At 33.2% G+C, this 27,210-nt stretch overlaps 4 protein-coding genes across 13 annotated transcripts; all 4 read right to left on the bottom strand.

The window, feature by feature from the left end:
• Positions 1 to 60: 60 nt before the first annotated feature.
• On the bottom strand, positions 61 to 21,868 carry LOC113863899 (phytochrome A-like). 10 transcript variants are annotated; one of them, XM_027497674.1, is made up of 5 exons: positions 11,743 to 11,767; positions 2,662 to 4,866; positions 1,575 to 2,391; positions 731 to 1,021; positions 61 to 526 (listed from the first exon to the last, which is right to left on the bottom strand). In XM_027497674.1, the coding sequence occupies exons 2-5, from the start codon at positions 4,730 to 4,732 to the stop codon at positions 316 to 318; spliced, it is 3,390 nt and encodes a 1,129-aa protein (XP_027353475.1). In that variant the 5' UTR covers positions 4,733 to 4,866; positions 11,743 to 11,767; the 3' UTR covers positions 61 to 315. The 10 variants fall into 10 exon arrangements, with proteins under 10 accessions (XP_027353475.1, XP_027353472.1, XP_027353477.1 ...); XM_027497671.1 differs by lacking the exon at positions 11,743 to 11,767 and adding an exon at positions 5,895 to 6,348 and having other exon boundaries at positions 136 to 526; XM_027497676.1 differs by lacking the exon at positions 11,743 to 11,767 and adding an exon at positions 21,858 to 21,868 and having other exon boundaries at positions 138 to 526.
• Positions 9,333 to 11,698, bottom strand: LOC113863904 (nucleolar protein 58-like). The gene is made up of 2 exons (XM_027497681.1): positions 11,230 to 11,698; positions 9,333 to 9,660 (listed from the first exon to the last, which is right to left on the bottom strand). Exons 1-2 carry the CDS (start codon positions 11,498 to 11,500, stop codon positions 9,602 to 9,604), a joined length of 330 nt encoding a protein of 109 aa, XP_027353482.1. The 5' UTR covers positions 11,501 to 11,698; the 3' UTR covers positions 9,333 to 9,601.
• Positions 19,184 to 19,912, bottom strand: LOC113863905. Its single transcript, XM_027497682.1, has 2 exons — positions 19,845 to 19,912; positions 19,184 to 19,678 (listed from the first exon to the last, which is right to left on the bottom strand). Exon 2 carries the CDS (start codon positions 19,664 to 19,666, stop codon positions 19,274 to 19,276), a length of 393 nt encoding a protein of 130 aa, XP_027353483.1. The 5' UTR covers positions 19,667 to 19,678; positions 19,845 to 19,912; the 3' UTR covers positions 19,184 to 19,273.
• Positions 21,869 to 22,274: 406 nt separating the features above from the next.
• LOC113863900 (transmembrane protein 184B-like) lies at positions 22,275 to 27,006 on the bottom strand. Its single transcript, XM_027497678.1, has 6 exons — positions 26,582 to 27,006; positions 25,541 to 25,614; positions 24,755 to 24,904; positions 24,190 to 24,475; positions 23,222 to 23,455; positions 22,275 to 23,022 (listed from the first exon to the last, which is right to left on the bottom strand). The coding sequence occupies exons 1-6, from the start codon at positions 26,735 to 26,737 to the stop codon at positions 22,657 to 22,659; spliced, it is 1,266 nt and encodes a 421-aa protein (XP_027353479.1). The 5' UTR covers positions 26,738 to 27,006; the 3' UTR covers positions 22,275 to 22,656.
• Between the last annotated feature and the right edge of the window lie 204 nt (positions 27,007 to 27,210).

Raw genomic sequence — 27,210 nt, 5'->3', positions numbered from 1 at the left:
TACTTTTAAATAATTAAAATATTTAATAAAATGCATTTAATGCTAATCAGTACCTGTAGACACAAGTTATTTATCCCATTTAACATGTTCCTAGTTCCTATGTTTCATTTTGTTGCAAATGATGCATAATAGTTGCTGTAAATGGGAACAAGTGAAGACATAGTGAATAATAATACATATCTACACCACCTTACAAGTTACACAAATGTTCCCATGAAAACAAAAAGAGTTAAATATTGAGAAGGAATGCAAATTTCTTGCTCCCTTCAATTTCTGATGTACAAAATAGATGGTTTCATTTTATTTTCCAAAATTTTAAGCCCTCAATTTATGGGCTGCAGCAAGTTCAACAGATAAGATGAAAGATGATTTGCCTGCTTCCCTTATATAACGTACATCTCCATTCATTAGCTTTAGCAGCTTTCTGCTGATCAGAAGGCTAATACCCTCTTCAGATTCATGTCCATCACGTCCAAACATTTGGTTCAGCAATGCTTCTGGAACTCCGATACCATAATGTGTTATGCTGCAGAAACAACAAAAGCAAATAAATGGTTTAAGAATGTATATAATCACAATACAGTATTGCAACTAGTTTCTCATTTCTCAAGCTTATTTTCACAAGGGTATAATGTGAAAATGTGACAAAAGGCATTTATTCACACCATGTTTATTCTATAATGACATATAGAAAGTGTCAAATGGCCATTTGAGTCTAGAACAATTTTACCTTAGCTCCAAATTAGCAAGATGGACTAGTTTCCCTAACTGATCTTTGGTTAATGAGGCTGCTACAACAACTTGACCTCCAGTTGGGGTGAAATTGATGGAAATCGATAAAAAGTCGGCTAGGATCTGCTGAAGCCGAAGACTATCACCATGTAAGGTTTCTGTTGTGATCTGTTCTTCAACATCATTGACTACTCTGATACCCTTTGCATTACTCTTTGTCATGACTTGACTTAGGGAGGCAACCAAAACTTCATGCAGAGTAAATTCTACCATCTCCAAATCCAAGTATCTGTTGAACAAGGAACATGCACAAAAGAAAGGTATATACAATTGTTATAAACTGAATCAAAGATTTATGCTAGACAAAAGGGTAGCTAGTACATCAAGGTCTATGCATATGCTGGAAGGTTTTGTTTGCTGTAAGAATCTGATTCCAGAAATTCAGGAGATGAGCTCATTATTCATTCATAAGAATTGACCACAGTTGAAATTTTGATCCCTTTCTTGCTTGACAAGAGCACACAAACAAAAGTCAAATTGTAATTGCTAAAACACACAAAATTTTTCTTGACAAAGTTGTCATCTGCTAAAATATTTGATACTTTCTACAGGACACTAATACTAGGTGTAATTCACTTGTCTCTCCTTCCTTTCATTTATTTATTTTGGGAGATTTAAGCCAAGCATGAGGTTGGGACTCGAGAACTTTCAAGTTTAATGCTTCAACGAGTTTGGGAAATCGGAACTTACATGATTAAATAGAAGCTCTCATTGATAAACGCTTAATACCATAAAAATGTCAAGGACAAAAGTTAGTAGCACAAAATACACAGATATCATACCCATCAATAATGCTGTCAAGATCAGAGTCATCCAGAATTTTGCTAAGTTGGCGTTGGCACCGAGTGCCAGTTTGCAGAAGTTGTTTTTGTTCAGTTCCCAACTCAGTACCCTCTAACAATTTCCTGGAGAACACAATCCCACATAAAGGATTCCGGATTTGCCTTTTCAGGTAAGTCAAAGCTTTCAGTCTCTTCAAGGCAGTTTGTTCAGATAAGTGCTGAATATGCAATGCTTGTTGCAGCTCAGGACTAGCTAGTTGCAAGAAGCAAAAGACCCCAGTAACTACACCTTCTCCATCCAATTTCTTACTCACAGATAGCAAGCATTCTACATACTTCCCCTTACGAGTAAAGAAACCAAAAGGAACCTTCTCAGTTTCCAAACCAGTCATGGCTTTATTAAGTACAATGCTAAAATTAACAACAGCTTCTTGATTCCTTAGACGACAACATGCTATCTGAGTCCCAAAAACCTCTCCTAAGAGCATTTTATCCATCACCTCCTCTCTCTTCCATCCAGTTAACTTTGTCATAGCAGAATTCCATTCACAGCACCAGCCAAATTCATCTGTGCCAAATATTGGCGGGATCAATGGGTTTCGGTTCTGTACAATCGCCTTGTAGTCGCCTTCAATTCGGGTGAATTTATCCATCACTGTCTTCTGAGCAGTTATATCTTGGGCTACAAAACAAACCCCCACAACATTATCTTGAAGATCCCTGCTTGCACAAGCATTAACTACCAAGCTGATAGGACCAGAATCAATCTTCAAATCATGTGTTCTGATCTCAAATTGAACATTCTTCTCTTCTTCACCTAATCACATTGTAGCATAACAAATCAGTTATTTAGAAATATGGAAAGCTGGGTTCCAGTATTTTTTGTAATGTTCCATTCCTTCCCAAGTCTTATGAATTGAATAAAATTATAAACAGAACATACCATATGGATGACTTCAGGGAACATGGCATGCACACATCTAAATACTTACACTCATTTCAAAGTTTCTTCTCATGAATGCTAAGAGTAAAAAAGATAACAAAAGAGCTTGTATAAGGATATGATGGGGAAAGGAAAAAGGCATACCTTGCAGTGCCATGTCCAACATCTTCTTGACTCTATCTACTGAAAAATCTTCAACAAGTGTGAGTAAATGCTTCCCAATAGCTTCTTCAACTGGAAGACCTGTCAACTCAGCAATTTTTGTATTCCATCCATTGACCATACCATGAACATCAACAGCCAAAATTGGCACCGTTGCTGTTTCAATCAACCTTACCATCTCACTTGTCACTGCTTCCAGTTCTTGCATCCCTTCAATCTTCAAATCGTTTAGTCTTGTATTGATAGCATACGTGCTTATATCCATACTCTCGGTATCTTTGAATGCATTTCTCAGTATTAGCTGCAATGAGTGGATAGCATCCATTTCATAGTCCTTCCACGGTAAGCTCCTTGTCTTAACAACTTCAAGGAAAGCCTTGAAGGATGATCTTGGGTGCATCCTCCTACCATCATCCCTATCACCAGGTTCATGCTTTGCACCACCCCATCTGATTTCAGCAGCAGTGTGAGACCGAAACCAGAAAACCATGTCTTTGGTTGCAATTCTCACAGCTGCCATTCCACATACAATATCACCAAGAGCAGCAGCCCCTGGGAACCCTGCATCTGACAAGCTATCTGTACTCAAACCTGTGGAATCCCTATGGCACTCAGAGAGCCATAAAGCTATCTCTCGAATCTGTGATTCGCTTGGCGTTACCCCTAATTTCCATACCTTGTTCTTATACAACAGGGCTGCTCCATCACATTTCACAAGATCCATTATATTAGGCCTTTGTGATACAATGCCAAGGGGTGCATCTCGCATCAACATATCACACAAGAGTGTTTGAGTGCGCAGGATATTCTTCTCAACAATCTGATACTCTATTTCTAGTTCTTTGTTCACATGGATGGCAAATACTTGAGCCAAGAATTCACAAGCATACCTAAGAGGAAAAGGAACAAACCTGGGAGTAGTGTGATGGCAAACTACTAGACCCCAAAGCCTCTTTCTCTTTTGTGGCTGAACAGCATCAGAGCTATCTCCATCTTCATCATTGTCATTGACTACAACTGCCATAACCAAGGAAGCACTAGAATTCATGTTCTCCATGTATTGCAAATGGCAACTATGAGGAGCCCTTAAGGTGGATCCACACAAAGTTAAATCAAATGGAATGTTTTTGTCTTGAAGGACTTTCACATGCTTTGCACGACAATCAACTATCATACGAACCTTGTTCTTCATAAACAAAAAGCGTGTAGCCTGAGGAATATCAGTGGCTGGATAGTGCAAACCCAGATACGGCTCTAGGCCTGGCTTTTTTACCTCTGCAATCACTTCTCCATGATCATCCTCATGAAACTTATAAGCCATCACCCTGTCATAACCTGTGAGTTCAAACACTTCTTGAACCGTTGTGTCACATAGTGTTTCCATGCTCCCACTAGGCAAAGATTGCAACCTGGTTATTGCTTTTGCTGCAAGCTTGTAGGACTGCAAGGCACCTGCTGCAGTCATGGGAACTTCATGAGGCTTGACTGGCTCAAAATCAATGATCAAGCCACCGGTAACACGATGGATAATTGCATAAAAGGGCTTCCCGGAGGTTTTGCAATGAACTAGAATTGGGTTAAGAAGTGAAACCTCTCCAAATCCTAGTGCCTTCTGAAATGCAGAAGCACTTGGGGCAGTGAAAATTGTTCTTACGTCAGTACCAATGCCAAGAGCAGGGTGATCACCAACACTGGGAACAGCATGACTAACCATAGTCAGCATTTCAGGTGCATTCTCACTGTATGCAATGACTTTGCATGTTTTCTCATCTAAAGCTAGCAAGCACCCAAAAGGTTGAATAAGCTTGCTTTTCTGAAACTGATGGAGATATGCAGTTGTTACTCTATCAGACATTGATTGATGTTCTCCACTAGCTGTGCCTGAGCCAGGAGAAAACCTCACTGAGTTGGAGTAGTCAAAAGAACTACCAGACTCCTCAAAAGTTGCATGGAGTTTTGCATCTACAGTGGTTTGAGCAATTATCCTAGCATTGTGTCTTGATGATCTGCCTGAATTGTTGCTGGATGATTGGCTACGCCTTGAGGAGGACATTGTCACTTCAACTGCACTTGGAATCTTAAGAATAAGATTACTAAGTTAATCTCTTTCAAGGAAGAACGGAATCTATTCTACCACTGGTGCAAATCTACTATAGACTTTTAGTCAAATGACATCATCCTTACTCACTGTAACAATTGAAGAAAAGAAAGTTAAATTTTCAACTCCCAGACAATTTTTTTAAAAGCTGAATTAAGTAATAATAACTTATGATTCAATCATATCCTAGTGAACTACAAGTACAACCATATCCAAAGTTCAAATAATAATAAAAACAGTATTAGGAATCTTTAGTATTACACTTCCGCTGTTATCCTGGTGCATATTGTAAGAGGCTATAAATTCTAAAAAAGCATGACAGGAACTCATGAGCATGCGCTCAACTGTACATGCTTCAGCCACCAAAGCATAACCTTTCTTTTTTCTTTTTTAATTTCCCACTTTAATTTTCAGGAACAGGGATGAGTACGGAAGCTTAATTAACCCGGAAAAGACAGAAACAATATCCAGAGTACGGAAAACAAGAATTTTCCTTTCCAAAAAGTAGCACATAGCCACATACAACAGAAACGTTAAAAGAAACAAACTTACAAGGATAAGGGATGATAACCAACCTACCCAGAAAAAGCAAGAATCAAGTGAACTGAGGACAGAGAAAATGCAGAAAGAGAAACCTACCTTGCAAGAAAAATTCCGATTCCAACCAATGAGTAGAGAAAAGGTTTGAGTAGAAGCAGAAGCAGAAGCAGCTAGGGAATAATAATCCCAACTAGCTACTTACTGTTACAGCAGCATCTATATATATATATATATATATCAGGTTGTGATGAAGCAGAAAATCTTAATCACCGACCTTTGAATTGAAGAGTGAAGACACAGCTAAGTGGAAAGTGGGAACCCCTCCAAGCTCAAGACTCAGACATAACTCAGCAGTTAGAACTTACAACTAAGACACTGCCATGCCACAATAATATTATTAATACTACTCTCTCTCTCTCTCTCTCTCTCTCTCTCTCTCTCTCGCTCTTTTACTTTATAGTTATATACTATTCTTCAATCATTAAATTATAATTATATTATATTATATCATTACTCCTTTTATAGAAAACATACAGAAGAGGGACAGGTGATGATGATTGTATCCATAAATAGCAACCTGCGGCTTTTTTATTAACATTACTACTCTGATCCCTCTCTGCATCATCACCTTCAACTCTGACTTTCCTTTTTGGATTGATTGTTGGGAACAAATTTAAAAGAAGAAAATACCCGAACGGTATTGTCCAATTTTCTAATTAAGTTGTATTAGCACACTAACACCAAATATGATGTGGGGTGTTTGGATTTAATATGGAAAATATAAAAATAATACTCTTTCTAATGGTTGAAAAAGATTCACGATTGATAACAATAAACAAATAGGAACAAGAAAACCTTTATGGTAATAAAGAGAGCATCCACCAAAAGAAGGAAACTTTTATTTTTATCTGGGTCACTCATTTTTTTTTTCATTGGATAGCAGCCTCATCCCATGGCTTTGTGTAGAAGAGAAGGCATAGCGAATAGCAACAACAAAATGAGTAATGGGTGTCACGTGCACCCCTCAAAGCAAGGAGGGTCTTACGGCTTCGAGCAGATTAACAACTAACAACAACACAAGGAGCCACATCATAAGCCACTTTGTGTTCGATCACAACTCGTAACTCACACTAACAATCATACTATGAAAACTTCACACGTTTTTTTTTCCTTTCTAGACCATGCTCGGTTAAAGTCAGACCTATTAAGGATAAAACTCTGTTCAAACTGAGTAAGACCATAGCGAGTAGCAAAATTTTTCTTCTCAACTGCTATATTTACTTTGACTCGAACTCAAAACATATGTTAAACTAGAACAATTCTATCACTTGATCATATGCTTGCTAATAAACTTTACACGTATGGGCACATATAGGCTGCAGTTTATGAAATTTAAATATTTTTTCACCCTCTAAGATGTACTCTTATTTATTATTATCCACAAATGAAAGCAAAGTTACCTTAGTTTAGGGCGGTTGAGCCTGCTTTATTCTTAATTATTTTAAAATAAAAATTAATTCTCATTTTTAATAAGCATATGCTTTTTTTAATATAAACTTATGATTCAGCTTAATTTAGATATGCATGGCAAAAAAATTCATGTCTTGTTATTCAAGTGTTATTAGTATTATTTATTAATTAAAATTATATTTTAATAAAATATATATACTTAATTTTATTGTATATTATTGAAATAAAATTTTAATTAATAAATGTTAGTACTTGTTTCATACATTTTAATTATTTAAAATTAATTTCATCAAAATTAATTCTACCAAATTCTAAATTAGAGATTCACAGTTTTTTTTGGGTAAAAATTTAGTGTATTCAATTTTACAGCACCAAGTTAATAAAATAATAATGTTATTTTTTTTATTAAATGAATGATATGTCTATTAATATACTAACAATACATCAACGTTTAACTGTTGTAATAATATACTCAAATTAAGGACGCTAAATTTACAGAAGCATCTCTGTAGTGTAGCTTTCGTCTTATCAGCATAAGTGTATCTTTATCTGAAGCTGGTTTTTTATTCATTGATAGCGTAATGTGCACGTTGGGTTGCTTTCATAACGTGGTACTTACGGATTAGAAGCTTTGAAATTGTAAAGGCTTCTAATTACCTGAACCCAACCAATTGCTTTCGATTTCCATGACTGATAAACCAGAATTTTGGTTATCTCTAATCGGCCCATAATTAAAACTTTGATTGATTGATTTGTCCATTTATATTACAAGATTCTATATTTAAAGTTTTAAAAATACTTTCTTTTAGTCAAAAGATATGTTTAAATTATATAATTTAAATAAATCTGAGAAGATTGGGTAAGTACTTTTTACAAAAGGTTAAAATAACGCTTATTTTAAAATTTGTAGATATTATATCATAAAATTACTTTTTGGTAAAATTTAACCAAACTATAAATAAGTGTTTAGCTTCTTTCTGTCCTATAAAGTAGAAACAATGATTTGTTAGTAAAAGTTATCATCCAAAGTCAGTTACAGCTTGCTTCGGGACTATATTGCTTGTAATTTCAAGCGTAATGTAATGAATGTGATTCAACTCCAGACCACCTTGTTTTGGTATCAATTTGGTTTCCATCACTAGTTTATTGAAGAAAAAGCTAAACAGAACAAAACATCTCACTCAAACAACCCACTCATCGATATGCCAATCAAGAGAATTGCTCTTCCTATATCGATGGTAGTGTGGCCATCCACCACTACTACTCTTTCTGATAACTATCAGGTTTGATTCCGAATATTTTGCCCCCCACAAACAATTCGAGATATTTAAAAAAAATCACGATTTTTTATTTTCTTTTACATGGTGATATGAGTGTTTTAATTTTATCTATTTATTGCATTGTGTTCCAGCTTTTGGGATAAAATGCTTTTGCTTTTGGGATTCCTGTGTTTGTAACCAAAAGTAAAAGTTTTAGGGATAAAGGAATCTCATAAGTATAAATTCACAATGGATGGGATAGGGATACCATATTTCTAATCTGTTAGTCAAAGCCTGCAAGCTTTGCCTGGGAATCACAACTCACAACTAAGTGATAGTACAGCACATCTGATTTTCGTTATCAAGGAGATGGCAGATGAACTCAACTTGTGAGATCATTAAAGCTAACTCACATTTCCCATTCAAAAATAGACTGTACCAAATTTAAGAATAATGATATACCCCACGACCATTACGTAGTAAGAGATTATGTCAAGAAATTATTTGTAAATAAGTTTGTCTTCTTTTGCACAACAAAGGAAATTAACGACAGAGAGAGAGAGAGAGAGAGAGAGAGAGAAAGAGAAGTGTGTGATAGGATATTTATGCAATTGACAAAAAAAAGTGTTCTCTCTAATTTGTAATAATGTATTCAAACTGTCTAATTAACAATTGGACAGGTGATAGCGATTCTTGTTATTTTTTCCCTCAGTTATCATTATTTGCATTAAAAAAATTATATTGGACTGTTTTTGGCCTTGTCTTCCTTACAAAGCAGGAGATCAATATTCTAGTATGATTTATAGAACTCTTTGCTTACATTATGTTACAAGAGTATAATGCTGTAATTACCAAATCATCAATCACAAGTAATCTTTTCAGGAAAAGACACTACCTGGTTGGCAGCTCACCACCTTTATTTGTACTTGTCAAAGAACCTATCTATTCTCTTGCATCCAATACGTTACTCATTCTAAATTTTAAAAAATCAAGGGTTATACAGTCAAATTTTCTATACAAGCAAAATTAAAAATGCATTTGTAAGCCGAACAGCAGCAAACTCTGAATTAGTAATGACAGTGTGACATCTACAAGAAAAATTAGTGATGAGGTTGTAACATATGTCAGAAAGAGTAGCCAACAAGCAAAACTACCTTGTGATAGAAAGCATGGGAAACATAGTTTATCAACCTATTAAATTCTTTAACAACGCGAAAATTTGAGGAATTTTGATAGAAATATCTTAAATGACCTAGGTAGAGATAACAAAAGGGAAGCATGTGGCGCTTCAAAATGCTTTCAAATTTAAATATAAAAATGTCATTTTAAAAGAATCTCTAGCTTGGCTATAGGTCAGAGATATAAGTCTCATCAAGGACGAAGGTGTACCTCCCATGGTTTCCACCATCAAGTTCGGAAACAATAAGAAGATCACACCTCTAACAACAGAATAACTTAACTGCTTGACCAGGGTAATTTGTATCTTGAACTGAGGTTTGGTGCAGAAGCCGCTATATCACTAGCACAAAACCTTACAAACCTCGCTTTTTTTTTCTTAAGTCAACATGCAAATGGTAAGGACTGCTACACAATCAAAAGAAAAAGATTTCCATCCTGCCTGATGAAAAATGCCATAAAAACCGTTGTATGTTTGCTTTGGCTGAATTAAATTGGAGCGCAGAAATTTTCAGGCAAAAACTATATTAATTAATTTTCTTAAGATGAAATACCAAAATTATACACTAAAAGTGATAGAAAGTATGTGGACTAATCTTCTTAACATTGGAAACCACGTGAAACAATTATAAATTGGAAATGACATCTGAATCCAGTCATCACTTCTTTTCTCTTGTAAACTTCATAGTATAATAATATACGTGAATTGAACCAATTAATTAGAAATGTTCACAATGTAAATCCCTTGAAATTGGATTTTAGCATCCTAATGAAAAGAAGAGAGCACAAAATGTTAGGTGTTGAAAAGAACTTGTAGGAAACCAAAGAGAATTCAACGACAGAGAAGAGAGAGAGAATACTAATTGTGTATACTCATCAAGAAAATCCACTGACGCTAGCAGCATAACCAAAATGAATGATAAACATATGAAGTATATTATAAAACTAAAATATGTGCCAGACGAATCTACTATCCAACAAATTTGTCCAGCTTTACATATGACTTCTAATTTTTGCTTCCAAAATTTTCCAATCTGCTAGGCATTGCCAAAGATCATCAAATGCACGTTACACGTGACACTAATATAAAAGAATGAGAATGAGAGTAACCATTTCTGTTTATGTTATTATGATGAAAGAATCCTATGAATGACAACCAAAACCTCTCACAAGATGAAGAAAAACATTTGTGCACACGAGGAAACCAACAAAAAATAACATCTAAGAAACAGACTACGAAAAAAACAGGGTTCAAAATTTTTCAATATCAGTATGTACACCACTCCTCCAGCTGAGGACAAGTAGAGATTCCAGAATGCCAAAAAATCCAGTTTTCATCAACCTCTTCCAAAATAACAGTTGATCAAGCAACCCTCTGTTATGTATAAAACCCTTCTCATTTTCCAATCCATATTAACCTCCCCTAATTCCTCAATCTGTAATCATTGAATGGCAGCAAGTACACTGTCACTGTCTACAACTTCTTGTACCACATTGCTCTCTCTAATTGAATACAAATGCAAATGGCATTCTCAGTTCTCCCTACACTGTTGACTGTTCCACACCAGTGCTGTTCTCAGCTCTACCATTTTTATTGAACACCCAATCATTGCCCGAAAATGCGTTATGAGCCACACACACACTTAAAATTTTAAAATAGGCACCAAAAATTAACAGTGTGTTAAATGAACGCAAGGAATCTTCAACAGTAACTAATTCATGTGCGGATTGCATTCTTTGGAATAGAAATCGTCCTTCTCTATCAAAGATTTCAACAGTGTGTTAAATGAACGCAAGGAATCTTCAACAGTAACTAATTCATGTGCGGATTGCATTCTTTGGAATAGAAATCGTTCTTCTCTATCAAAGATTTCAACATAATCTGAGTAAAATTAGGGTCATTAGGATCACTGGTTGGAGACTCGTCACGAGGCTCCAACACTTTAGGGCGCGAAAAACAAAACCTGCACCTAATTCCACTTCCATCACCGCCAATAGTCATCTTACCTGAACCCTTTGTTCTTGCATTCGAAGACTGTGATGGAAGAAGAGGCTTTTTGCCTCTAATTCTGCGTAGTTTCTTCTTCGCTTTTGAGAACTGATGCTGCACCGCCTTTTTCGCCTTCTCGATTTCCTTTCCAAAACCACTACCCGTTCTTCTGCGTTCCGTCTTTCCGATTTCGGAATCGTCGTCATTGTCATCGTCGCCGTCACTACCTCCTCCATGGGAACCGTGACGATCAGCATTCGAGATCTCCTCATCGGATAAACCAGACATGAAATCGAAGCGCGTTTGTTAATCGCGTCTTCAACTTCTATTGAACGGAGTTAGGTCAGGCAAATTAGGATTCTCAATCATGAAATTGAATATCGTTAATAATAATGGCACCGTTGATAAGAGAGAGAAAGAGAGATGTTTGGTGAGGTCGCAAAATTGCGCAAACAAAAGAATTCAAGTTAGAAGCAAAACTGTAACAAACAAACGCATCTAAACCAAATTCACTTCAAATTTAACCTTACATGTACGCATGTTATCATTTGCTTTCGTTTCATTTCGAAGAGCAACTAACTATTCATCATCGCATTGCAGAGTACACGTGTTAGATCTTTAGGTGCCCACGGTGGCATCTTCGTCTTTCATTCCATTTTTTTTTTTGGGGTCAAATTTCATTTCATTATTTTGGGGACCATTTATGAATATGTTTGTCAGGGGCTTAGGCCCACCAAGTCTGTGTCACAATAAAAGCCCAAAACTGAAGAAAGGGACCGCATTGCTTGTATAAACAGTGCAAAACTGATGATTATTAATTTTTATAATAACAACTTTAAAAGTCATATTTATATATTTTTTAATTTATTAACAGTATAAAGAATTCACATATTAAAAATAAACTTAGTATAATCCGTAATACGTTTGCTACTTGTAGCAACCTCAAGAAGAACTTATGACAGAACCCTATAAAAACTTAAAGCTTAATCATGTATTTGATTTAATTAACAAGGACTTTCTTTTATGGGCATTAATATTACAAGATTGTTACTTTATGCATGCTTGTATTTCACACGATAAAATGAATATTTGTTTGAGCTTAAGCTATAGAGAGTTCAAAATACCCCTCTGCTCTAACGGATGATGAATGCCACAAAGGCCCAACTAGCTCCTCCCCACCCCTAAGGAAGCCTCAAATACACACGAGTTGAATCTTTCTTTTGTTTTCTTTATGTTGAAGTGCATTTATGATCTGCTTAGAGTAAATCCCTCAAATGGATTGGTTTATATCTGTAAAAGTTATAATCATTCATATTTTATTAATATTTTCTATCGAATTAATTTAAAATTATTTACCACCTCATCATATTATTTAAAATTAACTTATTCTAGATTTCTTTTTGGTATAATTGACATATTACGTAATTTAAAAAGAAATAAAAATTAGTTAATTTATATATCTTTATTGTACTCCTTGTTTGGTATTCCTATACAAATTTTAAGCCACTTAATAACTGATTAATAAGGGGCAATGACAGCAAACAATAATGACAACCAAGTACTGGAAATTTTGTATCAGACATTTTCGTAGTTGAAGTGGTTTGAAATCAGATTGACAAGGATTATTAATTAGGAAAAAACTTTAATTCATATTTCCTTCCAGTAATTCTTTTTCATTTAATTTGCTGAATTTAAGAATCAGATAACAAAAAAAAATGTAATTTTTAACGAGAGAACACAAAATCATGTATAATATCGTATGTAATTTTACAATGCATGGAATTTGGACTTAATCCTGTACATTATTTGTGATGAATACTTGGTTGGCAAAAAATTATAAAGCTATAAATTATAATTGAATCATCGCTGTAAAGGAATGTGTCAGTGAACACAGTAGCTGTTGTAGACAGTCAATGCTTTTTGATAGCTTTCCAACTAGTCCAATTAATCATACTAATTTTCTACGACGTAACATGCTCTGAGTTGTTTTATACTATGTACAGTATATATCCTTCCTACCGCATCATATTTAGAAAAATATCGTATCTATCGCTAAGAAATTAAGAATAGACAATTATCCTTAAAGTGTATTTTTGAACGTGTGTATATATAAAAAATAAATAAGAGATAAAAATAATAAGATACAATATTATATGTAGTATTAATATTAAATAGTTCAAATTATAAAATTATGTAAGCTCCGATTTTTCCATTTTGGCCCCAAGTCTATACTTCAATGGAGCGTGGAAGAACTAACTTTGGCAGAACCTTGTAACTAGTGAATCATTTTTCTTCATAAAAGGGTGTAGTACTCTAGTATTTACAGCAATGTCATGGTTAATTTCAAACTTTCCATGAATAACATGCCCTGCTTCTTGAAGATGTTAATCTACCTATTTCACAGTGTCTATTTTGTTAAGATATATCAACCGTAGAGAATTAACTCACAAGGTGATATTTAAAACAACATTGAATATTTCCTATGAAAATGAACCTCCAACATTCTGGGTGGTCAGCATACCCTTTTAATCCCTGGTGTCGGGTAAAAAAAGTTTATGCATTATCACTGTAAATAGGTAGAACAAGGCTTCATTCAGCAAGAAGCAGCCCTCTTTAAAGTTTACCTAAAAGAACATAATAAAATGTTTTGACCAAACTTTTCATGGAGATACTCAAGGAAGAGTTCTCAAATTATTTCCAATAAATGTCTTCTGTCTGTTTATGCATGAAGCTGACTGCATTATTTAATTTAATTTACTATTGAATAGAAGCAGATTAACTGTCAACCATAACATTATGGAGCAAAGGCATTCAACACCTTAAATTTTAGTAAATTATTTGTAAAAAGTAGCATCATGAACTTTATAACATAATGGAGCAAAGAAGTTGATTGAACAGGGGAAAAAAAAAAAAGAGAAGAGTCAGCAAAATGTCCTAACAGAAAGTCACTTTTCTGTCAAGGGGAATGACGCTTCTTCTGCATACATGTGAGGGATGAGATAGAACAGGAAGGCCCCATTGAGTAGGGAGAACAATGGTGGGATATATGTTTTGCATGTTCATTCTGTTGACAACCTCAGTGTATATTCTTACAATTCTGCTTGAAAACACAACTCCTAAGGAAAGCTTCCTAGACCGTGATAACTTAAGGCCACGTAATCTTCCATTCACAGACTTCACCCAACAACGTCTTCCAACCCTCATCATCTTTTGACTTGGACTTGTTAGTTTCTCATACCCACATCTCATGCGTTTGGTAGCAAAGTATTGCCAACCCATTTGCACCATTGAGGCCTAATCAACATAGAACAAAAAAAATGCCAAGATTTGGTTATCTATTTCTCTTGATGGATTGTGCAAGAAAAATGAAAGAGGTAAATGATGTTAGTGCTTTAACAAACACAGAGATGGTGATGTGATGGCATGAACTTGCTAGAATAGATTCCTTATATAACACATGGCTACCTTCATACTTCAACGTACTTAGTCTACCTTGGGGCAGATAGAGACAACATTACCTCATTTTAAATGGTTATATCACATGGCTACAAAAATGTTGCCACTTCAGAGTCTATTAAGTTGTTCTTTCACATTCTCAGTTAAATATATATAGCTTGCAATCCAAATTAGATGGTGGTTAAAGGAATATTTGGTGCATGTGCAATGATTGATGTCCCTGTTAAAAATATAAGCTGAAGCCAATCATTCGCTTAACTGTGGAGTGTATGTGGCTGTGGTATTTTGTTGCTAAGAAATGTTTAATTATATCTATAAATTTTTGTTTGATAGAAACCTTTACAAAATCAAGCCTATCAACTGTTCGTCTACTTTGTCCTTTTTAGTATAGAGATAGTATCTACTACTTGTTTATTCTAAGTTCCAAATCGTGTTCTTTGACTGGCTTAACCGCTCTTTTTTTCTTTTTTTTTCAAAATTTATAAACAATAATATTTATCTCACACTTCTTTATGGGATGTGAGATGAGTAAAAGACGAGAGAAATAAGAAGATAAATAAATAAATAATATAATAAAAAGAGAAAAAATGTATATAATAAATGCAAGAGAAAGACATCAAAATTCAATAAAGGGTAAACTGGTAGTCTGGTATCTTATTGTGATCCTGGCTAATTTTTTTATGGGCCCTAATTTTGGTTTAGGATAATCATCGATTTACATTAAAAAATGAATGCAGTAGAGGTGGAAGAAAGGAGATAAAAAATAAAATAAAAGAGAAATAATAATAATATTAATATGATGGAAAAAATTAGATTGAGAAAAAATTAAAATAATAAAAATAAGAATATTATGGTTTTGTTTGGATAAATTTCTAGAAAAGTTTTTATAGAAAAAAAAGCATAAAAAATGAATAAATTATTTTTAATAAGTTTAAAGCAATTTATACTTCTCTATTTTTTTTAAATTTTTTTATTTAACTTTTTTAAATTTTGAAGAGAAAATTTAATTTTAATTTATAAAAAAATTATTCATATTTTACTATTTTTATAATAACTTTTCTAAAGTCGGTCCAAATTCAACCTATATAAATGTACGACTATGGTTAATATTTAGTTTATAATCTTCTTAAAGTCTAGGTTTCAGTGAGCCAAGACAGAGGCTAACCAATGTGAATGCCCAATAACAACAACACGAGGTGACATTTTCATTTAGTTAAAAAAAAAAACAAATATAACTCATTCTTCAAATTAATTACAAAAAATAATTATTTAAGTTTCATAAAAAATTATTTTAATTATATATTTTTACATTGAAAACTAAATATTTACGAGTGAGTAAATATTCAAACTTGACATAGTCGTATCAATTCAAAAAATTAAATCTAAAAACTAGTTTATAAAAAAATAAATTCGGCATGTTAACATTATTATTATTATTATTGGTTGCAGTTAACAGCGATGGATGTTTAAGTTAACTTCTTAAAAGAGCAAAATTAAAAATGAATTTGGGTACCCAAACACCTCAGCATTATTGGGAATATATGATTCATTGACCAAATAAATATATATATGTATATGATTCATATCATATCCCATATGCCAGTAGCCTAATTATACCAAACGGTCTTAACCCATTCATAGAAAAGTGTGTTGTTTTGAACACACTCATAATCATTTATTTCCACCAAAACCATGTGTAACTTCATCTCCTATGTCACATGGATGCTCTTTCTCAATTTTTTATTGGTAAATTATACTGTAACATTTATAATATAACTGAATGTTTCATATTCTAAGTTAATTATAAAATAATTATTATCGTTAATAGATGGTAAAGTTAGTAATTTAGTTAAAAAAGACAATAATATTTTTTAATTTTTATAATATTAAAAAAATCATAATTATTAATTATAAAATTATAAAATACTCTCATTGTCATTTATAAGAATGCTGAATTTAAAAATATGAATAAAATTTGAAATTGAAAACTCACAAAATAGAAGGATAAAAAAATATCTAGAGCAAGAGAAAATAACATACGTTAGTGCTGGACTAGGCCCCATTATTGTGGTCAATGATTTCCATTTGTTTTATCCAATACAATCCAACTTCACAAGCATATCTCAAAATCTAATGATCTTTAGGAAAATCAAAAGCCTATATAGTATGGCCATTGCTTGCAGGTCGTGTGAAAGTGAATTTAGATCATTTAGGTGATCATTTTTCTTTTTCTTTTTTAAACACTGCCAAGTGATGCTACAAGTCAGTTTAGATAAGTTTTTTTAATCAAATATTGTTAGTCTTTATATTTTTGGTAAAGTTTTAATTTTAGTGGATGATTGAGAATAAAAAATTCTTTTACTTTTTTTAAAAAAATTAAACAAAAATGTTAAGTTCTTCTATTTGTATGAATACTTTAAAAAATATTTTTGAAAAGCTAATATTTGAAGCATATTTTTAATAAAAAAACATTTTTATTAAAAAGGTGTGAATCTAAAAAAATTAGGAAAGCTAACAGTTGTTCATAATAGAAAAATATAACTCTTTAATATTTTTGATATAAACTTATTTTATGTAATATTTTATTTTGTCATTGCATATTCAAAACTTTTATTGTTTGCTCCTTGTTATAATCAAAAGTCATTTAAAGATTTATTATAATTAAAATTTTGTAACACTGGATACTTATATTGGTCAACTTACATAAACATTTTCTTCTGATCTCATTACAGTGTTATGTGTCTATATTTGACAATTTGGTCCTTTTACACATATACATGTACACAGTTTTTGTATTATAAATGTCTTATATTATTTTTAAAAATTTTAAATTAACACAAAAAATTTCTAAAATATTTAGAAAACAAGAAAATATCAAAATATATGTGTTTATACTTTTGGGGTTTTATTTTTTAAAATTCTAAAGAAGATTCTTGATATGATGTTTTTTTAAAAATCTAAATAAATATCTGGTTCAATTTATTAAAAAAAAAAGTTATTGCTTTTTATAATATTTTGAAAAGAGTTAGAAAAAATAATTATCCTCCCCCAAATAAAAAGAATCCAAACATTTAAAAGAAAAACAATTCAGAAGCATTCGCCTTAGGTTATGGAAAAGAAGATATATCTTAGCTTGCACCAGCTATATCACACAATTAAGTTGCTGCTTTAACTTGCTTTCATAAATTTATTATAATTAAGCTTTGCTTATTTGCAATTACACGTTATTTATTTCATGTTAGTCTGACAGTGGCATTTTATCCATTAATTACTGCAATTATTAAATGGGGTTGAAGATTTCTGAAATATAAATTGTATATGTTCCATTTGCTTGGCATGTATGTTACCGTTGGCAGCTTGATGCAAATGCAAAAGCCGTTGACCCTTTTAAACATTTAAAGCAATAAAATTTGATCAACCCATCTTTTAATATAAAAATATCTTTTAACGTATGTTTAAAGATGTGTATCAATTAAGAAATCAATAAATAATAAATACCTTTTATGTTTTCTAATTTAAAGAATTACTTTTAATACCTTTATACTAAAGAGGATTTGCATGTTTCAATTGCATCTACTGGTAACCAATTCCTTTGTATTTTTGTGTCATGTAGATGTCAAAATTTATAGAGTGCGAAAATGCTTTCATATTCAAACAAATATAAACAATTGACGAATATCAGATTGGCGCACCCAAAATTCAATTCGACCACTAAAAGATAGTCAATATGGACATGTGCAAAATAAAAAAACTCATGCATAAAAAAAGAGAGGTTATTATCCCATAATAAAATGAGGTTGATGGAAACTTCATTGCCATCATCTAGTTTCTGGTGGAAAAGCTTTGTATTTGCTGATGTACCTTTACACCATGGACAGTGAATTAAATAGGACCAGAGTTTGAACAACTGTTTCAGCAGAGTGCTCACCCAATTTTACTTCACCATTTTATTGTCCTCCATATTCACAAATAAAATCGTGTCAGCAACATCAACCACCAAACAGATAATTGCCCGTGAGTCTTGAATTCTGAATCACATACACGGGAAGCAGCCCCTTAAATTGGTACCTGTTTGGCTGTGTTTTTTTTTTAGAAAAATAATATTTTTTTCAAAAATTCAAAATATTATTATTTCTTAAAAATAACATAACTTACAATAATGATGAAACTTATTTCTGAACCAAGCAGCTTTATGCTTACCTTATGAATGAAACCATTAATGATGATTTTAAAATATATTCTACGCATGTCATCAGTTACCTATTGATCTTATCTGTTCAAGAATGATTATAACGGAGCAGAGAAAGCCTGCTTCCATTTTACTTCGTATGAATGACAAACAAATGTTGTCGCAAGTTACCAAATTTTGAGGTAAAATAGGATAAAAACCATAAAATTAGCAGTCAAATACACAACTCGCTTGTCTTTTTACATAACTGAAAAAGAAGAAAACAATAGTAACCGGTGTACTAAATAGTATTTAATTACTAGCTCCAATTTCGAAATTGTCTTCCTAAGTCAACAAATAATAAAGGATTGCACTGCGTTGCAAGCAGTAACTGATGAATAATGAAAATAAAAAGTGATGGATAATATATTACATAATCAGAGGAGTGATGAGTAATATTGGTCCCAGAAACAAGATGAAGAGTGGCTCTTGCGGTGGTGGGAATTGAGAAGCCATGAAAACCTTCTACGGTAATAAAAACCGCGTTTGATTCTGAAACCAGAAAACACGGACCTTCTAAGTCTCTTAGCAGATCGCAGCCTTAGACACAGCACCTTCTTGACACGAACCAAAGACCCTTTGATCCTCTCAGTGAAACTCTTCTTTCGAGAGAAGTGGTAGCTTCTGAGGAAAACCTGTCTCTTCTCCATCATGGTGTAGTTGTGCTCAGCCTCGGGATAGTAATTCCCAAAAGACTCACTTCTAAATAATGGGTTGAGGGTACCCATGACATTGACATCATGCTCACCACGCATCAGCATCATATTCATGCCAATGCCACCCTATGAAAAGTTAAAACAGAAAAGCTAGATAGATACACAGATAGATGCAAGTTCTAAAACTTAGTGGCATTAAATAGTTGAAGAAATGGTTTCGTGGAAGATAATGAGAAGATAGAGTAAAATGGAAGAGGAGAAAGGGGGTCTGAACTGTAGAAATTCTACGAACCTTATTGCTTCTTCCTATGCCTGGGCGCCGCCGCAATAGCTAAAGACAAACTCCTCCCTTTATTTTTGTAGTTCCTATTCCTTCTTGGGGTAAAAATAATAACTTATATCGGATTTAGATGGGCCCAATTTATTTATTCAATAAGTAAATAAATAATATATTTTGATGATGTGTATTTATTTTATTTAGAGATTTATGTCAAAATATGAAACTTTGGGGAAAATTACATAAGTATGGAACTAAAAAATGATCATTGTAAATTTTTCAATAAAATAAGTTAATTTCAATTGATAATTTTAAAATTTTCATATTCTGTAACCTTTTTTAAAATCATGAATTTTGATAATATTATTTTTAAAAATTATATAAAAAATATGAATTATATATAATTTTTTATCCATAAACTTATTTGAAAATATTTTTTTACTTATTTAAAATATTTATTATAAAATAAGCTTTTAAATACATTTTTAAGTTAAGTAAAACTCTTGAAAAATTCAAGTCAAATAAATAAATCGAGTTCAAAACTTAAATATAATATTTAAATCAAATTTAAATATTAAAAAACTTAACAAAATTTGATTTGTTTTTCTCCCTAGTTACCCTTTTGTCTCGCTTGAATGTTATTGTAAACATTTGACTGTACTGAATTAAAATAAGTTATTACAAAATTAGCTTTTAAATAGATTTGTAAGGTAAGTAAAACTTTTGAAAATATCCAAATCAAATAAAAAATAAAATTAAAATCTTAAATGCAAGAGTTAAATCAAATTTAAAAATTAAAATGTTATTGTAAAAGGGTGAGCACTTTTACACGTGGATCGTTGGATAGGTTATTGTTCTTTTGGATTGACGGTCACGTGCCTTTTGTGTTCTCCCTATATGTTTGGGGTTTAATTAATTTATTTATTTATTTATTTCGGTATGCAATGCATATGTGAGTGGTCTTTAAGAGAATCACACAGTAACATCCTCTTCTTGTGGTCTACATGGATGGTTTGGTGGGTGTTAAATCAGAACCGTCCTTATGTGATGCTTGTCCAATGGTTTTCCCATTTTGTGTTCACAGTTTAAAGCATAACCTTCTGCGTGTAACAATAAATGCCAGGAAGACTAGTGTCTTTAAACACAAGTGACAACAGCGCCATAGTATATAACGAAATTCGAATGAATGACTATAAAATAAAACGCTTTTGATAAGATGGTGATCTGTACGTTATTGAAATAACAATAATTGGCTTTGTGAATTGGAAATATGAGCAATTCAAGCAATTTGGCCAAGGTAGCGTTGTTATACTTGTTCAAAGAATTAGATAAACAAATAATTGAGTTTCCTTACCGATCAAAGATAGGGTGATGAGTTCTAGTAACATGGTTTGTAAACAGAAATAATGGTTTGTTTTACAGTTAAAAAAATAATTGTCGTAATTTTAATAATTAAAATAAGTTTCAACAAAATTTATAGTTCAAATTAATTTAGAGATGTATTTCAATTATATTTATTAGTTCCAAATCAATTTCATCAAAATTAGTGTTATTCAATTTTAAATTAAATAGCAATACACAGTTGACGTAGCAATGTAACAGTGTTTGTCCTTGGTCAAAAAGTTAGATAAGCAAATCTGAACTCAGTTCTCATGGGTTCTTACCAATCAATACAGGGGCTTACATGGATAGGTGCAACCAACTCTTTAATTTGGCCTTTTTTTTTATCATCAACCGCAAGTTTAAACATTCCCACGTGGATATGAATTCAGCATTTTCTTACAAATTTAGATTACATCGTTTTCCTCAATTGAATTTTCTTTTAATTTATTTGAGCTACATCAGCTGATTTTATGTTTATTCAGATTTCAACAATGAATTAGGAAAAAGGTTCAACATGTGTAATATAAAAACAAATCTTTGGGAGTTAAGACTTGTCAACTCCTCAGTTAAATTTTGTGATCATAAACAGAATTTACTCAGGAATTTTTTACTTAGAGATTTTTCTAGTTACTTGTTAGAGTATACTCATAAATAGCTGTATAACTAATCTCGAATTAAGTTTCAACACTAGGGCATTTTCATGTCATTGAAACTCAAATCTGACATTAAACACGCCAACAACTTTACCTCAACTAGTAAAATTTAAAAAGAACTGACAAATTAGAGGTCTGAACCTGATTAATCAGGATGCCAAACACGTGGTACTGTCCGACCAATGTTTATTTAACATTTAAAGGTATGAAAAGGTAGTTGGTTAAGACATGGATAAAATACATTAAATTTTCCACCAAAAAATGGCACGACTAATTGTAACTGCCCTGATCGTCAGTATCTGTAGTATCAAACACAAATTTAACGATATGCCCAAAATGGCGTAAATAACAGCAATGTCATTGATATAAGCATTAAAACCAATAATAACCAGTATCTTCACAGTTCATGGGAGAAAAGAATCAATAAATTAGTTCTAAATCAATGTTTTTGGTATCTTTAATGTTTAAACTTTTAAGCATGTCAACAAGTTCCGTATCTACAATGTACACACAGGACACACAACCATTGCAGACAATTACAGTATGAAGACTGTGACCAATATCAATGACTGTTTTGCTTTGGAGTGAGGCCAACTACGACTTTTTTAAGGGAGATTTTACACAAATGTAGGTTTGCATATGATCTGCTTAATTCCTTACCCGGAATTTAAGAAACCACAGTTTGATCATTGTTCTTTCCAAGCACAGAAAATATGTTGGATGCCCCTCTAATCTCCTCTAACAATTAACATTTTTTCCCCACCAGACCTAGTTATGAATGTTCCTCAGGGTCACCTACCATCAGCTTTATCAGCCGCAGGAACTTCTTCAGGGTAACTGGATACATCCAAGTCAATAAGCGTCAAATCATAAGGTAGAGATGCAGAATTGGACATATCCACAAGCAAGGAAGATTTCATTGCATCAGAATTAGAAGTATCAGGCATGGGATCAGAATTTGAGGGAGTGCTACTGTTAGAAGAAGATAAACTTGAGAGCTGTATGTCATCTAACTTGTTTCCAATCATATTCTTATTTCTTCTCACAGAATCCATCTCCGGGCCAATTGGAACAAAAGTTCGTGACCTGTACTTCCGTGCTCCCTCTTCACCTTCACTATGATTATAGAGAACATAATCATGATACGTTGGTGCAAACTGCCACAAGTTTAAGTAGTATCACGTTGTCAGTAGAGAAAATACAAGCAAAGGAGAGTAAAAAATTTCAACAATGATCACGGGGAATCGGAAGTGCATTGCAGCATAAGAGTTGCAAAGCCAGGCATTAGGCCTGGTGCAAAGCCATATGTCAACAATGTCCATAAACTACAGACAAAACACACAAAGTGAGACTCACCTGGTGGACTGTATCATGGTAAAAGTCATTTAACTTCAATGCATGCCCAAGGCTAGCTGTCAAACCACGGGATCCACCTATATTAGCACCGGCATATTCTTTGTATGGAAATGCATAAAAGTGGCCCACAGCTGCAACAAGCATCTCAACACAAATGATAAAATTTTGAAGTAGGGCAGCTTCATTAGCATCCTTGATGAATCCTGACTTTGCAGCAAGAAAGAATAACACCCCCTAAGAAAATGAATAACAAAATGTCACCCTTCTTTAAACCTCCAAAGTGAAAACCAAAAACAGTATAACCAAGCAACCCCAAACTAACACATAGCCATCTTCAAATTCTAAAAAAAGAATCATATAACATAGCAAACCTTGTGCATTCAACAGTGACCTAAATAATTTCGATCATTAATTAAAATAAGGAAAATAGCATAAATTCAGAAACAAATACAACAGGAGGCAAGATGAAAATTATAGGTGACTGATGACTGTTGCAAAACAAATCAATTCCTAAAATTAAAGTTGATGTCTGTGAAGAAAACACACCGAATCCAACTTCTAGTGTGTAGTATGTGTGTGTGGGTGTGTATTAGCAGAGATGTTATAAAAATCGAGGGTATATTCAGTGTCTGTTCACATTAAGGAGATATTATTTTATATCCCAGAATTTAAGATGCAAAATTGTTAATCTATGTTTTTTCCAGAGAGGGAGGCTAAAAAATAATTTTGCTCCAAACAAGCTACATATCATCTTAAGATCAAGGGCATCCTCATTTTACATAACACTCACATCCTCGGTAATGATCACAAGAAAATAGAAAAATATTTCCACTCTTTCTCCACCTCAAAAAATGACACTTTTTTTTTTCTTCCTGTTCTTCCTACATCACCATACAAACCAGAAACATGATAGAGTTGAAAATAAGAGAAAATAATAAATCATAAAAATGAAAAGGCATAAAAATTACCTGCCAATAAGTCAGGAATACAACAGATTTTATCATAATAAACTTTGGAACTGGGTTGAATGGCTGAAGCAGATCCTTGCATGCCATATAAAACAAAGCAAGAACATAGAGTGCCATTGTATATGAGATCGTATAAATGATTGTAAGATATAGGTATGCCTGCTTTGGACTGAAATTTCCATCCTCATACTTCCCCCTTGCATAAAGTATAAGTGTAACAACAACTAAAATGGGCTTCAAAATCACAAACTGCAGACATCCTTGCTTGCATTTACGTATGAAACGCCTGCAATAGAAGTTTTATAAGCAAGAAATGAACATGAATTATGATACAATGTCATGCCACCATGTTACAAGTCTATCAAAATTCACTGTTTCTCAGGGATGGTCTTGATTGTTTCCAATAATCCATAAAAACATATTTTCATTGTGTATAGGTAAGGTAATATATAAAACCTCCAAAGAAAAAATTCAAGGGATTAATTTTCAAAGAATATATAACTATTTTTAGGTACAAAAGCTTTTAATCCAAAAATATGATTATAAGAATCAGATACAAACCCACCCATCCAGTGGTATAGGAGGAAAGCAACAAGTCATCAGACATAATGATGGCTTCAGAACCCGACCACTTAAACTTATTACAACTGCTCCAGGACCACCAACCCATGCCAGACACAGTGACAGGAAATTATAAATGACCCAAGCTTCATAGCTGAAACATTAGACAAGAGAAATCAATTCAGAAATTGCACCTGGATAAAAAACAGAGATCAGCAAAATTCATTATAATTTTAGAACAGACAAGAACAATTTATAAGGTTAAAACTATAAGTTAGCATATGCACTAGGGGTGGTGTGGGGGGGGGGGGAGGGGCATATGTAACAGCGGCAGTCATCAACACATCCCCAATCACATCAACAATGGGAGAATGTTATTTTTCTTAAGCATTGTTTGGAAGTTACTAGCTGACATGGTAAAATATAAGTACCTCATTGACATGTTTACAGAAATGCTCCAACAAAAAATCAATCTATTTGAAGGACTACACACATTTTTCTATTCACGGAATTTACAAACTATCTAGAGAAGGGTACCAGACCAGATAGTTCAAAATAGCAACTTCAAAGGGGAAACAAAGAACTGTTGCTGAGTCATCATAACTCATGATTTGCGTATAACACCATGGAATTTATATTTATATATTCATATAAAAAAGGAATAAATGTATGACAACATGGGAACCATGAAACAGGAGTGAAAAAAAAGACTCCATGAAAAAAGAATTCAGAATAAAGATCAGCAAAAACAAAAATAAAATAGTAGATAGAGAAAGGAAGATGAACTTACACTTCCAGAATAGAATTAAAATAGATTGAACTGTCAGGTAGAACAAGGGACAAGAATGACATTAGCGCATATACCTGAAAAAGAAATTAAATTTACAGCTGTTTAAAATGAATTGTACAAAGAAATGTTGCATAATACAAAGTGCTGATATTCCCAGTGAAAATCCAAGAGAACAATGGTATGAAAATGAAGAAGGAAACAAAGGATCAAATAAAACATACCAAGGAAATATTGAGAAACACAGAAACAAGACATGTGCTGGTAATGCAATTAATAACAAACAGGAAACACCATTTTTAAGCATATAAATACAGCAAATAATTGGACGTATGGGGGAGCATTTAAGCTCCCCAAACTACCTTTTGGAAGTGCCAATGGTATTTTGCAAAAAAATTATCATGTTTGGCTGTTATTTCCTAGAATGAAGTTTGATCCTGAATCAATTATGACTAGAAGCCAAAAAAAAGTAACTTTTGTGCTGAGGTAAGAACTTTATACTATGTTTTTCAACAAACTTGCTTAGAGATAAAAGTTTCCAAATAAAAATCACTTAATTTAAAAGTTCAATTCAAACTCAATTTTAACCAAAATAAATTTTACTAAATCAAGGTCATTCAAAATCAAGTTTGCAAACACTCACAGCTCACCCGTACACACACTAAACAGAATGGGTATCGCCCAGTCACAAAGTTGTGGAGAAAAAAAAAATCCAGTCTCCAGAATTTTCCACTTCCTATATTAAGATGATGAACAAAGGCCACCCCACAATCCCTATTCACTTCTCCCCTTTCTGCACCCAGGTTTCCAATGAAGTTCAAAAGTCCTTCCTTCACTGAAGTGAAAGAATTAGTAAGACGTACATCTGATTTGATATTTCAGCTACGAAAAATGCTAAAAGACACCAATATCAACCGCTGAAAAACAACCCTAGTAGGAATCACATGTACTCTTGTTCAATTCCATAACAAAGTTGCTTCAAAATGAGGGGAATTCGATGTCGGCGCGTGAGAAAAAGTGGTTATGATGAAATAAAGCACTCACCGGAACCATGAAAATAATCCGAACGATGAAGCGTTGATAAGTGGGCTCAGTGTAATTGAGAAGGTGTCTGTAAATGTGGAGAATAGCCAAAGCGATCGCTCCAACGGTGCAAAAGAATGCGACGACGTAGAAGAGAAGCGGGACCAGAACCCCCATTCTGTCAGGGCAAGCTCTTTTCCCTTCACCAATTCAAACGCCTCGGATCAGCAGAAAGCGTAAACCCTAACCAGAATCAATGATTGATAGGTGGAAATGGAAGGCAGAAAGGGGAAGAAACAGATCTGTGGAAGTTGAGGGTTTAGAAAGGAAATGATTGAAGGTGATGAATGCTTCACTGGCACAATAATGGTGACTGTTCGCTTTGCTGCGAAGGAAAATGAAAACGAAAAAATGGGAGAACACTGCGTATCAAAATTGAAATTGAAAATTAATATCAGTATTAAAAATTAATAATTTAATAATAACAGCTATGCTATGCCTATGCAATGTTTTTTAGTTTTTGTTTTTGTTTTTGGTAAAGCCAAATTGACCTAGCCGACACGCTCGCACCAAGCGTGTGTCACCCACTTGATTCTCATTACAGCCTTCCTGTGAGGTGTAAGAAAATCCATTACAGCAACAAATAACAA

The sequence above is a fragment of the Abrus precatorius genome, unplaced genomic scaffold (genome assembly GCF_003935025.1).
Source record: "Abrus precatorius isolate BTA unplaced genomic scaffold, Abrus_2018 Scaffold3, whole genome shotgun sequence".
Taxonomy (NCBI): Eukaryota; Viridiplantae; Streptophyta; class Magnoliopsida; order Fabales; family Fabaceae; genus Abrus; species Abrus precatorius.
Note: the sequence above shows the minus strand (reverse complement) of the source record. Positions and strands in the feature narration are given on the sequence as shown.